At 33.7% G+C, this 15,806-nt stretch overlaps 1 protein-coding gene across 1 annotated transcript in view; it reads left to right on the forward strand.

Annotated features, from left to right (window-relative positions):
- Positions 1–930: 930 nt before the first annotated feature.
- Positions 931–15,806, forward strand: part of LOC113499193 (semaphorin-5A) — a 39,459-nt gene continuing 24,583 nt past the window's right edge. Inside the window, exons 1-2 of the mRNA XM_026879565.1 lie at positions 931–1,426; positions 13,407–13,526. Coding sequence (XP_026735366.1) covers positions 13,427–13,526 — 100 coding nt within the window. The 5' untranslated portion in view covers positions 931–1,426; positions 13,407–13,426. The remainder of the gene's footprint in view (positions 1,427–13,406; positions 13,527–15,806) is intronic.

Genomic DNA, 15,806 nt, shown 5'->3' on the forward strand with positions numbered 1-15,806 from the left:
TTGAACTTGATTTTACACAGAATCACCTTGCCCACAGTAAAACCGTATGAAATATTTACCTATACAAACTTGTACTGTAAATACGTAACTGTTGGCTCTAAGATCAAAGCTTATTTCGCAGAACTTTTGTGATAAATTATATTGTAGCAATAAATATTCATGTTGTAATCATTTACGACGGTAACTTATTTTTCTGACATTAGTCAACCTTAACAACGTTGTTCGCTAATAACATAAGTTTAGTCGGAGGAATAAAGTATAAAACTTGTATAACTATAGTCAAAGGTTGTGTCTACCTGTTAAAGTTTCAAGTAACCATAGCTCGGAGCAGGCAGCGCGGTCGGTGGCCCGTGCCCGCAAGGACGTTGGTGCGCGGGCGGAGGCAACGTTCGACAACTTCTTGGCCAATCAGAGCGATCCGTTTTATGTGTGAGTTGTGGCTCCGTACACTTGGTCAATGTTGCCAGAAATTATCCTTACTGCCTATATTATGGGTATTTAATGTATTTATGGAATTTGGACATTTTAAAATGTAGATAAAACTATGTTTTTAAATATGGATGTTTCATAACAATTACGTTATCTTTTCGTTTTGTTTTATAAAGTATTGGTAAAAGGTGTTTTTAATTATTTGGGTCTTACGCATTTACATTTAGTTACGATTTTAGCATTTAATTAACATTTACAAAGTACACAAATTAAAATTTCGTAAAATAAAATAAAGAGAACCCTACATTGAGAAGGCCTTAACTACAAAAAAGTTCCTAGACACCCTCTTATTTAGAGCAAAATATATGTTGGAAAAAAATAAAAATGGTTTAGCATAAGATGATTTTATTTGCGACTTTTATGTTTACATAAAAATAAACAAAAATTTTAAATATCACATTATGGTAAATTACGTACGGTAGATTATAATTTGACGCTGGTAGCACCGACTTTAGACAGAGCGCGCGCATGCGTGCGTTGTATATTGTTTATATTCCATTCACTCACACTGTGACGACGCGCTGAACGTGGAAGTTGTGTGTGATGTTGTAAACTTTTGTTTTTTTTTCGTATTCCGTCGACCACTAAACTTGCTTCTTTACCCAGCGTTTACCTGCAAGTGTTTAACTTTTGTTATCAATTGTGATCTTCATTTGTCTTTTATACGTCTGTTATAAGTAAAAGCAAACTTGTTAGATATTACGTTCAGTGAAATCTCTGCCGAGTGAGGTCCAGATGTTAGAAGAAACGGCAATAACCTCGTTTTGTGTCAACAAATAATAATAAACAGTGATCGGGACAAGTTACACTGTGCGTTCGGAACAAAAAGTGATGAATTAAAAGATGTTCTAAACTGGAAATCCTGCCCGAGAATGGGTTTCGTTCGTTCATATTGGAACGTGAATATTGTTGCGACTTCACCTACATAACATTTATGGTAAGTAAAAAGTTTTACGTCTTGTTTCGTAACTTACAACTTTATTTTTTCGGCCGCCGAGTCATTTTTGGTGATGCCGTGATGCGCTTTTTTATTTATGCTTTTAACATTGCAAAGAAAGTTGGACAAGTTTTTTTTTAAGTAGGTAGGCGCTTGCTCTGATGCAAAGACGGCGGTTTCGAAATTGGCGGTATTATGCCTACGTTGAATCGCTTTACCTAATGGTGTTTGTTTCCTACGCAAAATGGTATGCCATTACATCTGCGATTGCCAATCATTTACCTGTAATAGTGTTTGTGATATTTAAAACGACATTTGAAATATTATACTACTTACACCGTGCATAAGTAATGCTAACCGGCCTAGTCCTACCCACTTATTTACATTACAAATACCTATAAATTACTTTATCCGTGCAATTATTTAATTAACTCATTTATATTCGTCAGTTGATCTGAAATTAATAATTTGCTAACAAGAGGACACGGTTATGCGGGTTTAATGATGTGTAATAACAATCCTAGTTTTACCTACTTACAGCTCCGTTTATAATTCGGAATGAATGACAATACCAACTTAATCTTTGTTAGGTGCTTACCTAGACGTCATTCCTGTTAATACTGTCATTAATGGTATGGTTATCTATATGAAACTGACCTAACTTTTATGAAACTATAAGGTCAACGAAATGCGGTGAATATTTTTTGCAAATTAATAAGATCCTTCTATAGCTAAGCAAATTGCTTTAATAGTTATGTACCCACCTCTTTGCAATGCGTACGAAATTTCTATTGCTGGGCGTTTTTTTAATTAAAAAGTAATGATGAGTAGTGTGGCCCGAATTATAAATCATATAACCTGCCTCCTTTCAAGCTCAATTGGTAAAGAAAAATACCGTTTTAGTCATAATTATGCTTGAAAGATTACCTGAGGCAATATTTCAGTGGACTATCACGTTTAACGTCGCTTTTTACCGGGTAAATTAAAATTAACAAGATTCTTGGTAGTTCTTTTGATTAGTTAACAAATAGTTACCTTGACTTTTTTTTTTAGTAAAACGTTAATAGAACTCTCCATGGTGCTATCACATTTAACCGATGTAGGTTTTATTATTGTAATACCTTTATCTAGATTATACATTTTTTACGCCCAGCTCCAACATAGGTACTTTTGTATCCACAATATTTTGCTTACACGAATAACTAGAACTAGTTTTACAGTGTATTCCACGAAAAAGAAATAGGTTGCTAAACTTGCTACCTAGCAAATAATGCAAGCTATCATTCGTGAAATAAAACCTAACGATTTATTATCAAACTAGTTGTGGCAATGCAGTTTTCTTCATACAATAATTAAGTGACTATGGCATAGCTACATGCCTTATAAATTCGACTCAGTTGTGTCGAAGGGGGTTTCAAAAACGTACAAATCACGTGCACAGAGGCACCCAAACTCAAAACAAGAACCGTGGATCACACAAATGCTTGTCCTACGCGGGGATCGAACCCGCGACACGATGCGCACAGTGGTTTGGTGTGAAAACCTCAACCACTGCGTTATCCGTACAGTCAAATTTGAATTATCAGCTTTTTAAGTTAGTACAGGTGTAAGATATTTCTCATTGGAATTTAAAATGCACGTGATGGTTTCGCGTACTTAAATACCTACATTCAATAAAATAAATGTCCAGAACTGACAAACTTCGCTAATCGTATAAATAAAAAAGAAAGAAACTATATAGGTACTCATTGCAGCCGCTGTTTTAAACTGGTGCGAAGTGTAATTTACTAGCAATATGAATGTGATAGATAGGCGTGCGACTCAAGTGACATACGATGGGACATGACGAAGGTTTCCCGTTATGATACGAGACCGACGCTCTATAAAACAATCAATCTCAGGTCCCGAGCTCGCACGCAGCCAGAGTGTGCACGAAAACGAAACAAACATTAATATAGAGAGACTAAATAACGTATAGATAGTACACTTCTAAAGAAGTTTAATTATTGTAATAAAACTAGGTGATATCTACAATAACATACATATCTTCATGATTTTTAAAACAGAGCTATTCTAAATATAAATAGCACCCATCACAAGTCCCTGCCCTGCCCTGCCTGTCCCAAGCCTTGAACGCGAACCTATGCAAGGTTCGCGTTCAAGGCAAAAAAAAAAGAAAAATTCAGGACAAGATTTGTAATTTACAACCATGCACGTTTAAAAAACATCCTAATCTCTATTTCGTGGGTTATCTAAATAGAGATTACATAAAAAAATACTACACGAAGTCCAATTCATAACGAGAGCGTAACAGTTAGCGGTCTATCTCATATGTGGTCTGTGGTTCAAATCATGCAAATAGTGAATGCAATGAATACGCGTCTGAATCATTACCGTGGTGTGGCAATACAATGTAGGCTACACTTATTGATACCATGCTTTGATTGTAATCAATTAACATCTTACCAAGCCATTGTTTGATTGCGTGTAGGAGGATGACACGTACAACTGTTAGTTTAAATATACATACAGAGATAGTAACGCCTTCGTCAAAGACGCTCGAGTTTAGTTACAGAGTCATGATCGAAAGAATGTTTTAGTATTAAGTTTTGACGTTTAAACTTTTTCTGTAGCCTTGGTAAGAAATCGTGGAAATTGTTATAAGCTTTTCTAAGGATTTTAAAGTAAGTTATAATTTAACTTTCAGAGATGTCGAATCTGTATTTTTTTCGTTTCTATTGCAAGAAAATGCAGCACAATATGTCAATACATCAATGATTTAAAATGTAAATAAGCAATTGAAAGTTTAACTAGACACTGCATTACAAAAGCTCCTACCAACTTCTAAATGTCTATTAGTCTCTACGTAGTTAGTTTGAAAGTCAAAGGCCAGTGAGACGCACTGATAACAAAGATTAGAATTCAGGGATAATGTCGGATGGTGGCCGGTCAATTACCCTAGTTGTGTGTTCACGAAATATACTAATACGTGTAGTTTCTAATACCACACATAACATTATTATTTTTATGCCTCTGTCCTGAACAAACCTTATCACTCTTTACTATTTTTCTGTTCTAATGCGCAAATCTTTCGTTTAAGTAACTACTAGTCTACTGATTGTTTGTACATTTTACAATAAGTACATTAGCAGTCAAATCCTGGGAAAGGTTTGCTGCAAAAATGCCAAAAAAAACTACTTAAATTTTTTGGAATGTCATTAGAAAGAAAGATATTGTATTATTCGTATTTTCTAAAATTGACTAAAGGCCAATACCAACAAGTTATTTTAAATTAAAATTGACTAAAATGCAATACATGTAATGGTGTCTCAAAGTGATAATTATTAATGATCAAACAAAAAAGATTGATAACATTTCTAGTATCGTGGGTAGTTTCGTGGGCAGTTCCTGACACTAATCTTATATGCACAATCAACTAAACTGTTACCTAATGAAAATTACTTTATAGTAAGGCACGCAGTGAAATAAGCTTTTTTTTTGGAATACTTGGAATTGTATGCGGACATGACAGACCTTAGTTACTATTGTAGTAATCTTACACTTCTTTACTATCATTACACTTGAAAAGAACAGAAACAGTATGGTCCTTTATTTAAAACTGAGATTTTTATTTATTTCTTGAATACTTCTTGTAGTAATCGTCCAATGGCAGACTTAATGCCAGAGGCATTCTCTACCAGTCAACCAAGTATTGATCACATGTTTTAAACGTTTTTCGTTGTAGCAATATTAACTACACCGACCTAATGCATAGCAATGCGTGTAAAATGCGAAGACAAGTGTTCGCATTAGTTAAAGCTTACCCTCCTTTGTTTGCCTTGTCACCGTTAGGTAATTACCAGTCCTTGCCGCGGTCTCTTTTGTGTTATTCTCTGAATACCCTCAAAGCACACGTGTGCACACTCCGAGATGTCTGGTGCCTTCGAGATCAGTCGTAACTCTTTGACATTGATGTTAACGGTATTTCAATGGGATAAGGTTGATTTTTGCATGTCCTTTATACGTATCCGCATCCCATTTATTCGTCCATCGCGCAAAAAATAAAGTGTGCGATTTCGTACAGCACTTAATTTGTCCCTCAACACGTGTTCAATATCAAGACGAAGTAGTATTTTTTAACTAAACAAAAATAAAAACATAAGATCAGTTGTTTGGTTCATGAGTTCGAGCTTTGACGGCTGATTAGACAGGTCGTGAGATCAAAGATTCTCGTTGATCTATTCGTATCGCTGTACATTAATAGAACAAAGCTATTGGCTTTGGAATAATAATAAACAAAAGAACACCGTTCTCCCAAAACGACCGCAACGTCTTTCCATGCACATTCCTTACTGCTAGTTTTAAACAAATAGGTTTCCTTGAAGTTACGTTCAGTTCTTCAGTCCAGTCTATTATCGCTTTCCTAACGGTCTACACCATGGTCAGTACAATCAACCTGTAACTGTGAAAACACTGTGGGTTACTGGGGTCAGATGGCAGTAGTACTGCGTAAAACCAGAAATTGGCCATATCGGATTAAGGAACAAGCTGAAACAGCATTCGATAATGAGCACACTCCACAACCAGTTTCTTTAAATAAAGGCAGCTTTTACAATAGGCCTGTGTAGCTCAATATAACACCAGAACGTACGTACCTCCATTTATTTATTTCTTGTAGTGGAAAAGGCACAGATTTTTGCTCTATGCCATTATAAATTCGAGTTTACTTTTCTCCTTTTTTTCTCTCTTTTTAGACTTACCTAGTCAATAAATCGCTGAAACGGCCAGTATTAAAATAGAGGCGGTATTATAACTCATTTCCGCCAACAAACATGTTAAAGGACTTATACTTAAGGCCCTGTGCCTTACATAATTATATTTTTTATTGCTTGTGCGTGTTGCGCGTGATTTCCACCCAAGCACTGATACGGGTAGTGGTGTAACGTGCCTTTATTTTTACTCGAGTACTTCATTAAAATGTCATAGCCAAGTAAAGTGGGATTTCTGATTATGATGACAGTATCCTGTGTGAGTACAACATGAAAACGTGTTTCATACTGGCCGTAAGATAGCTGTAGGATAATAAACGTGGTTGTAAATAATAAATATTTAATTAAGAAACTTTGTTGCGTAAGGTATAATTTATAACGTGGATTGCATTGTGGACTTTCCCCCCTTAAGTTAATAGTTGCTTTTTTATTATTTATATTAAAAAAATACACGTACAAAATGACGTAACTTAAAACAGCAACAACACTGATTTGTTCGATATATCACAATTATTACAAAGCTTTAAAAAAAAAACTAAAGATTTTTTATAATTTGTTGCTGAACCCACAGATTCAACCAACTCAACTTCAATTCAACCTCTTAAACCACATCACTAGCGGGTTCAACGGTTGTGCGTACCTATTCCGAGAAACAGTAGCTTTCTTGTTCGCCTCGATTCACGGCTACACCCTCTGAGAGCCCATTGTTCCTTGTGAGCCACACAACACTTATATTCGTATGTATGTATGTTTACGCGATAGCCAACATGCTGCCCAGCACGTACTACACTCCTATAAGGACCTGTTTATCTAACATGAGTACATTTAAAACAATTGATACGAGCTAATCTCTCAAGAAGTTAAAAAAAGTAATAAAGATAATTTGGCAATAGCATTTGTGAAGGCCAGAAACTTAATCTTTAACCTACTGAAAGAAAAAATATTTTACACTATACTTAGCATATATCTAGCATCTGGGGGTTATACGTCTAAATTAAAAAAAAAAAGAACTTCAAATTCGTAATTCGAAACTTGCTTAGGTACGTCACCTGTAAGGTGACATGCAAAACTATAATTATAATCAAAAATTTTATTGCCCTACCCTATTAGGTACAATTGACCTCATGTTTTCGGTATTTTTTTTTACGTATACTGCACCTTATCTTAATAGCCCTTAGAACGATTTTTGCTGTACGTTGCTACCACTAACGTATATTTAGTTGTACGAGCGTGTTGTAAGTATTATTAATTTTATATTGTTATCAAACGGCCTATCATAACTTTCCTTAACGGTAGGAATACGTAACTTATTTAGATAAGATTTTGCCTTATCAGTTAAGACGTTATACTCAAACTATATAAATAACTTTACACTCAACGTATCAATCTAGGTCGATATCGGTACTTATCTAATAATAATCTTTATTTTTGGGTACCTGGTGATACTTAACTTTATAATTTGTGTAGAATTAATATATTAAAACACCGAAAGTTGCAGACCATGACTAAGTAAAAACTGTATACACTTTGATTACTAAGAAATGTCTATGAATAATTCGGTAAAGATGAATTACTTGGGTACAATAAGGTGTATGGCTAACTAAAAACTGCAACAATGCTTAAATACCTACCTCTTACCAAATTGATTCAGTCCGTCAATGACAATATTGAGTAAATTACTAACATTAAGGAGTGTTTATGCGCTCATATCATGACTGCGTCTTAGTATTGTATAATGAACAAATGAAAATCGAATTATGTAATATCTCATAAATAAAAGCACTTGACCCTCCACACCACCTCCACATAACATGTATTGTTACATGTTATGTGGAGAGAGTCAAATTACTTTTACACACTAAAGCCCGTCTGTTTTAAATACGAGTATAATACAGGCTGTTTAAAATAGTATATTGTAATTCTATTGTTTGCCGGCTTGTAAATAATGCCGGTGATTAGATACGAGAGTACTGTAGTACATTCAGGTTTGATGAATGTTGCAATTGTACCGCTGATAATTATTACAATGCACCGCTTATGACATAATTTACTTATGAACATTACGCCGCTGTTTCCCGAAACGGTTGGCACAGTTTTAGATACAATTTAAGCAAACTAGGAAGGTCTCATCTCTCTAGAAATATAATGAAAGCTGAGCCGATTTCCGAATGCGTAATTCTGTACAAAACAGTAAGATAAAATAGTGACCGAAATATTGTAGAAAAACAAAACAAACCTCTTTTGTCCTTCACGATTAATTTCGAAGGTTGCGGCTGAACATGGAAGTCTTTCTACTAGTTATAGATAAAGATAGACCGTAGATGCGTCTAGATTTGTTATTAATACACCTGTGGTATTTGTCTTTAAGTTTCTACGATTTCTTCGCCCATCCGGTTTGGATTAGCACACGATTCATGTTCTAGAATCTTTACTTGGTATTTATGCGTTATATGGCTACAGTTCTTTAGTAAAAGGAAATTGAAAAAAAAACTATCTCGGACTTGATTGCAATTATATCTCTTCCGTTTGGGTTTGTTTTTGTTACGAAACAAATAAATAAAGCTATTCCAGGAATACGAATGAATCTGTATATGTGTTAAAACGATTTTTGCATTTGCTTTTTTGTTATTGACGCCACTTCCATTAGTGTGGATGACACATGCTTCTTATTATAAAAAAACATCAGTTAAATGTAATTACACTTCTGTTTTTTACCAAAATTGTGATATCAAGACACCTTATCTATAAGTATTCGCAAATTGGGCCATGTTTGTTAAAACCGCGGCACTCCTTCCATAGAATCAAATACGGAAGCCATATCAAAATAAAACTCCTATCTCAAATATAAAATAAATGAGTACTCAACATGTAGGTCGAAGTAGTTGAACCTCCTTGAGATATAAGCGAACGAGTATGAACATTATGTTATCTGTTACCGAGTAACGTTCGATGTTTAAAAAATATTTTAGACATCGTCTGTGGTTCTAATAAATCAATTAGGTAATTGCGCACGCGTCGCTTGCTCGCTCGTTTTATGTCGCCATACACATTAAAACTGTAACGTCGTTTAAACAAATTGTAATAGAAATCTTCGAGACTTTAAATTATGTTCTAAAAATAGATTTTAGAATGTAGACAGTTGACCAGGGTCAGCGAAATGTAATTCTATAAAAGGTAATGGTTATTTCAGGAACAACATTATTTATTGTTAACACTTTTAGTGCCAATATCCCTGGTCCCTATTAGGTGAACAACCTCTGAACATGGAGTTAGTGGCAATGAAAGTGTTAAAATATAGACCCCTTGTAGGGCAAACGATATTTACATTTCACTTGTAGAAGTCGTGACGTTTATCGATCGTCTATTAAAGAAGCATTTTATTTATTCTAGTAGTAATGGTGATTGGATTTTTGATGTATATTGAGAACAAATGACATTTACAACACAATTTTTACTCTTAAAGTGTAAACTATTGTAATCGATTTTCATTTAACACAGGCAGTAAAGTCATGAATAAATACAGTAAACTATTCCCTTTTACCTCTATAAAATGTAAAAATACCTCGAATTGATGAATAGCAATATTGCTGTCTAACTATGTAAATTGCCATTTAAATATTGTCACTCATTCGATGCATGCAACCTTGAGCAATAATGAATCTCACTCCATCAATCTGACATTTAATTTAAACAAATAAAAATCTACGGCCGAAATCTAGCTTGTGTGGTCGTCTATAAACTCTAGAATGGTCAAGGAAACAATATTTGTCGTATTTAGTAGGCAGGAATGTTCTACATCTAGCTCTTTGCCCTCGACTTTGTCCGTGTGGTTGGAAGATATAAATTAGAAATTTTTGAACCCGTAGAAGCCCCCTGAAGCCCTCGAACATGAATAATTTTCCCTGTTTTTTCCGCGTTCAAACAAACTCTCCAGATTTATATATTAGTATAGATAGGTCGTCAGCAGTGTTAGCTATGACATGTCATGTTAAATATCTCTCAATCTTCATTACATATCGCTCCTTATTTCGACTACTTTTACTTTAACGTGCCATGAAGTTCTTACTTTCTATGTCTTCAGGCTTGTTTTCGTTGAATGCTTTCGCTATGAACCAACCGGAACCAATATTACATTATAGAGCTCCAAACGCCTTGGGATGCAGCAAAAAACGAGAACTGACTGGCTTGAAAAGTTGAAAGTCTGTTTGTCAGGCATCAGCGTTTAGTGAATGGGTTTGGTTGTCTAATTGAAGTAGTACCGATGTTACGTAATCTAAAACTATCGTTTATACTTGAATGCCACCCATTGTTCCTTAATTAATTTTCATTAAATAAATAACAGCATAAGTATCATCTATTAAACTATAAACCGGAACCATTATTTTGGCAAGTCTTGTTAAGTTAGATCGAGTAACGAGATCAATTTGCTGTATGCTTAGTCATGATTTTGTAATCACATTTTGCTATTACAAAATCTATTATTAATAAATCGTTACATTGATAATAACTGGCCGGTATAAAATAATTTTCTGACAACCATGTCGGTCTAATTACGAGTAATAAAACATCACTTGTTCTGAATTTAAAATGGTCGTTACGCATGTCAATGATTTATAGATAATTCGTAGTAAGCGGCAGGTGGTATATTTTTTTTAAGAAAAAAATAATATGTTATAAGGATTGGTCTTGTACTCTGCATAGTTTCGTACGGTAAATATTTTAGCAGGTGTTCAGTGGCACTTAGTGGAACAGGTAATTGGAAATAGTTATTTAGTCAGATGATTTTTTTAAATGTTTCCTGTTGTGGTGACATTGACCCTCTTAACTTGGGTTTCTAGCCTGTGGCTATCTTTAACATCCTTTAATATTTTTTTAGTTCATGACGTTCCGAGGCATTTTTTAATCACATGAATGTTTTTTTATGTGGTCTGGAAAAACGCTTTTAACTCTATTGATCCTTTATTGCTTTAAGAAGTATCTTCGGATATCAATAAAAAAATATATTATTATTGTTTTTTTTTATTGCATTCATGAAGTATCTTTGGTTATCTATAAATATGCAAGTTTTAATTATCACCTCGTGGAAAGAATTCATTCATAATATGTTAATTTAGATGATAAAGATATGATATCGCATAACACGTTTCAAAGATATTTTCGAGCTAGTTTTGTAAAAAAAACCACTTTGGTCAAGTCTGACTTAAGTAGTTGATTTTAAGATCAAGAAGGTTTTACTTAAAATTTTGTAAATCAAATTGACCGTTGATGAAAAGAATTTTCAGTACCCCGAGTACAGAACAAAATTGCCATTAACTTAAAATCATCGACAAAAAATCGATCGCCTTAATGGAGCCGATGACTCCATATCAGAGTGCTCGTCCAGCTTTATTATTTTAAATGGGACGTTAAGCTTCACGACCAAACACAGATACAGGACTGACAGACTGATAGACAAATGGACGCAAACTGACAAGCAACGATATGTTTGAAGACTTAAAAACCAGTTTTAAGCTTCCACGGCAAATATAACGGATTGAAATCGCAGCTGTACAGGCAATTAAGCAAATTGATTTTAATGCGATTCCAATAGTTTTGAATAATTGCGGTACAAGTTATAAAATATGTAGGCAGGCACTACATGACCATTCACAAGGGATTCATAGGTAATCCTTGAATTTATTAAGAATAATCATTAGTTAAAAGGATTAAGCAAAAATATAACGACGTTAAAACGTTTTTTTGACGTAAAATAATCTATTTCCATGATAATAGATGGACGTCGCTCTAAATAACCTAATTTAGAGGAATAAATTATTCTTGGGCTAAATCTTTTAATTCATAAGCTCTTTTAAAATATTTAGCGACTAGTTTGTCTAGTTTACTATTCATTTTGACGATTGACATTAAGTATTATGCTAAACCAAATAGTTCCGTTGAAATGGGCTAATTAAATGTCATGTAAATTTCCGATATTATGAAGAGAATATCTAAGAAAGAATAATGTTTATATTATTGACTATATTATTTATTAAGCATGAATTATGTTATTTTTAGCAAACATTCCGGTCATTTATGTTTCTTTATCCATTTTGATAGCAATCAAAGTTTTTATGGTTGTGTTTAGAGATCTCTCAACTTTTGTCGGACTGTCTTCTATTTGACCTCTGAATACGACTCCTAGTGCTTAAAAATAAATATTTCTCGGAAGTTTTCATGTTACTAGAACGTGTTGTATGCAAATATAAATATTGAAAGAGTATATGAGCTCTCTATAAACAATCCTTTTGCGTAGGTGTTAGAACTTAACTTCAACAATTAAAACCACAGGCGCCATTTCTTGTTAATATTTGTCGACTGACTTGAATGTTTGTAAAAACACGATACAAGGGTTAAAGGCTATTAGAGTTCGTTTTTGAAAAAAGATTGAGCTGTAATTAGGAAAATTACTTGATATAAACTTTTTGCTTCAACAAAAACGATACTGTTACGAAAATAGCGTATAGATAGTGCGATACAGGCAATAACACCTCATAAAATATCCATAATATCTGTTTACAGATTTACAAATAATATTCTACAATAATGTACATGTATCTTATCCTATATTGCTGGTAGTTAACATTCCTTATCTAGGCATTTACCGACAAGTGCAAATCTAGGCGCTACTTAATGAATTGGAGTTGTGGGCGTCGGTACAGCTAGATTTGATTTCGGTCACATACCGTATCAACGAATTGCAATTTATACGGCTATTTGCAAATAACTAACTTCAGTATTGAGTAAGTGAATTTTGCCCTGTTTCATTCATATATTGAGTTACTTTTATTCATACAAAATTATGATTTTGTTTTTCTTAGACTAGGAAAAACTCAATTCCATGACATACTTTAACTTAAACCTTATATCTAAGTTAAAAGTGTGATCATTATTTTCAAATGTTTAAGAAGTCATACTATTGTTAATTAGTTGTTGTATGTAAGAGGTACAACAACGGTGTTAATTGATTATTTAACTTCATCATTGAATTAGAATGCCATAAAATTAATTGCATATCTACGTACTATCCACATGTACCAATATAGTACCTACCATTGTTCAACAAATGCACATAAACGACCTATGAAATAATATAAATACAAAGCAATTGAAATATGTGTGGATTTTTATAAACATAACTGTCAAATCGTTTAATAATGTCCTCCTTGTTTCAGGTTAGCAATCAAATATAACAATGTGGTCGACAGTCCACAAGGTAGCCGCGTTGATACTGCTCAGTGCGTTAAGCAAAGGAGAACTGCCTGAGGATGACTTCAGGATAATACACAGACAAGGTAACTATAATGAATAACTAGCTTTTCGCCCGTGGCTTCGCCTGCGTCGAGGTCGGTTGTATCCTAAGTTCTTTCTCAAGGTTTTAAACTCTATCTCTAAACCAAATTTCATTAAAATCTGTTCAGTGGTTTAGGTGTGAAAGCGTAACAGACAGACAGAGTTACTTTCGCATTTATAATATTAGTAGGGATTAGTTTTGGGTGTTTGTTGATAAATGGATTAAAATTAAAGGATATATATATTAGTGAAATTGTGATACTTCTGTTTAACACGGAAATAACTTTGTTTACCAACCACGCTACCGAGATCAGTGACCGGTCGTTCAAAAATGTCCATTACGATTGTTTCACGTCTATATTACGTACGCGCATATATTCTGAATATAACATAATATTTCGGTATTCAATGCCAAGCCTTGGCTGGACACTACAGCTATTGTTTGTTTAAGACTTTTGTCCTACCAATATTCGCAAACGTATAATTATTTTGCGGACACTATGAAATAAATTTGCATATGCTAAAAAACAATCAAAATCAGTGATTCATTTTTAAAGAATTTCTTAATATTTTAATACAATCGTAAAAAGATTACATTATAGGCAGTTTGTATATTAAATAATATAATTTTGTTTTGATGTTAAAAATATCGAATATCTAATTAATTAATTCAACGGGGATCAATATTGTATAGGAATGTGCATATTAAGTTGGATAATCTTGATACAAATAAAACAGTTAATTATGTAATCATTTTAATGTATTGACTAGTATATTATTATCGATCTATAAGTAGGAGTTCAATCGCCTTGATCTCACGATAAACGGGTCAAAAGCTTAATGATTTTATGTACTGACAATTATATTTTAACATCTGAACTAATGAGACTACTACATAGGCATAACATATCTTGTTGTTCCATAACGTGATGAAGTAGTCTTTCTCGATACATGATTTATCCAATTTAAAAGTAATGTTTCAAATCGATGCAGCCCCTCTAGCCAAGAAAACATGAAAATGGACGACGATGGTAAATCAAAGCCGTAGACGTAAAATATAATTTCAGTGTTTTTAACGTGGATAGAGGGGCAAAAGTTTAGAAATCTTCACTTTCAATTGTTGTTCAAAGAAAAATATTCACAGTTTAATTATTGTTCTCTTTGATAACACAATTTCAGAAAGACCAGTTACCAAAGTTACCAGTCTTGGTATAATAAATTAAACTATGCGGGTAAAATTAAACCATGTGGCAACGATAGTTACCACCACAATCATAGAAACTTAAATTCCAAAAAAATAAAGTAAATCCAGGTCCTGGTTAATGCTGGAGATGATGTGATGAACTAATTTTCGTTCGGCTTTACCTGTCATTTTCATTGCCGCTAAAGATTGTAGAAATCAAACCGCTAAAAGAGCTATTTTCATTGCCTTATCGATTGTTGAAAAATATCAAATGGCTAAGGCTCTGCATAGACTGTGACAGAGCTAAATCAAGTGAATGACTATCAAGAACGGGTGTACAAGCAATTAGTATCATATCATCACTTCTAGAGTAGTCATTAAGATAAAATAAAGTTCCCATTAGTGATTTACGTCATTCAAAGTGACTGTTTAAACTGTTGCATGACATTTACATTTTAAAATCATGATAGTTCCCATGATTTAAAGTGATAGTAAGTATAAAAATGTGGGGCCATTTCTTTATCAATATAGTTATTTGATGGCTTTACCAGAAGCTTTTAAATTGGGACTGTTATCATTGTGGAAGCAAGACAGTGCCATACTCCGCCTAGTCATTTCTCTTTCTCACGTCTGTAAAAGTATTGTCAACTCTCTGTTCAATATATTTAAATCTTAGTTTTAGTTTAAAAGCACAATATTTTCAAAACGCCTTCCATTCAACATCTTGCGTCCATCACAAAACCATACACAAACCGTATTAACACTTCGGCTCAAATATTAGTATTAAACCATCCATTCAGTTAAATATTTAGATTAACTAAGATGTTTATTGTCTGAGCCGTATGATAATAATCAACGCATGGTAATCTGAATCGTTCAGTTTAGTATAAACATTCACGATGATCGACACACGACGATTACAAGTACAAAGTGTTGTTGAATATGTAATAACTAACATTTACAAGTCAAATAGTGAATTTGAATTAGAAAGGTAATTACTGACGCTTAACTGTAACCCCTAAAAGTATGCGCTGTGAAGTACAGGGCACCTACCAGCTCTTAGAGTTAAGATTGTGGGAAAAAGACGCAGCTCTATGCA

This window comes from Trichoplusia ni, chromosome 12 (assembly GCF_003590095.1).
Source record: "Trichoplusia ni isolate ovarian cell line Hi5 chromosome 12, tn1, whole genome shotgun sequence".
Taxonomy (NCBI): Eukaryota; Metazoa; Arthropoda; class Insecta; order Lepidoptera; family Noctuidae; genus Trichoplusia; species Trichoplusia ni.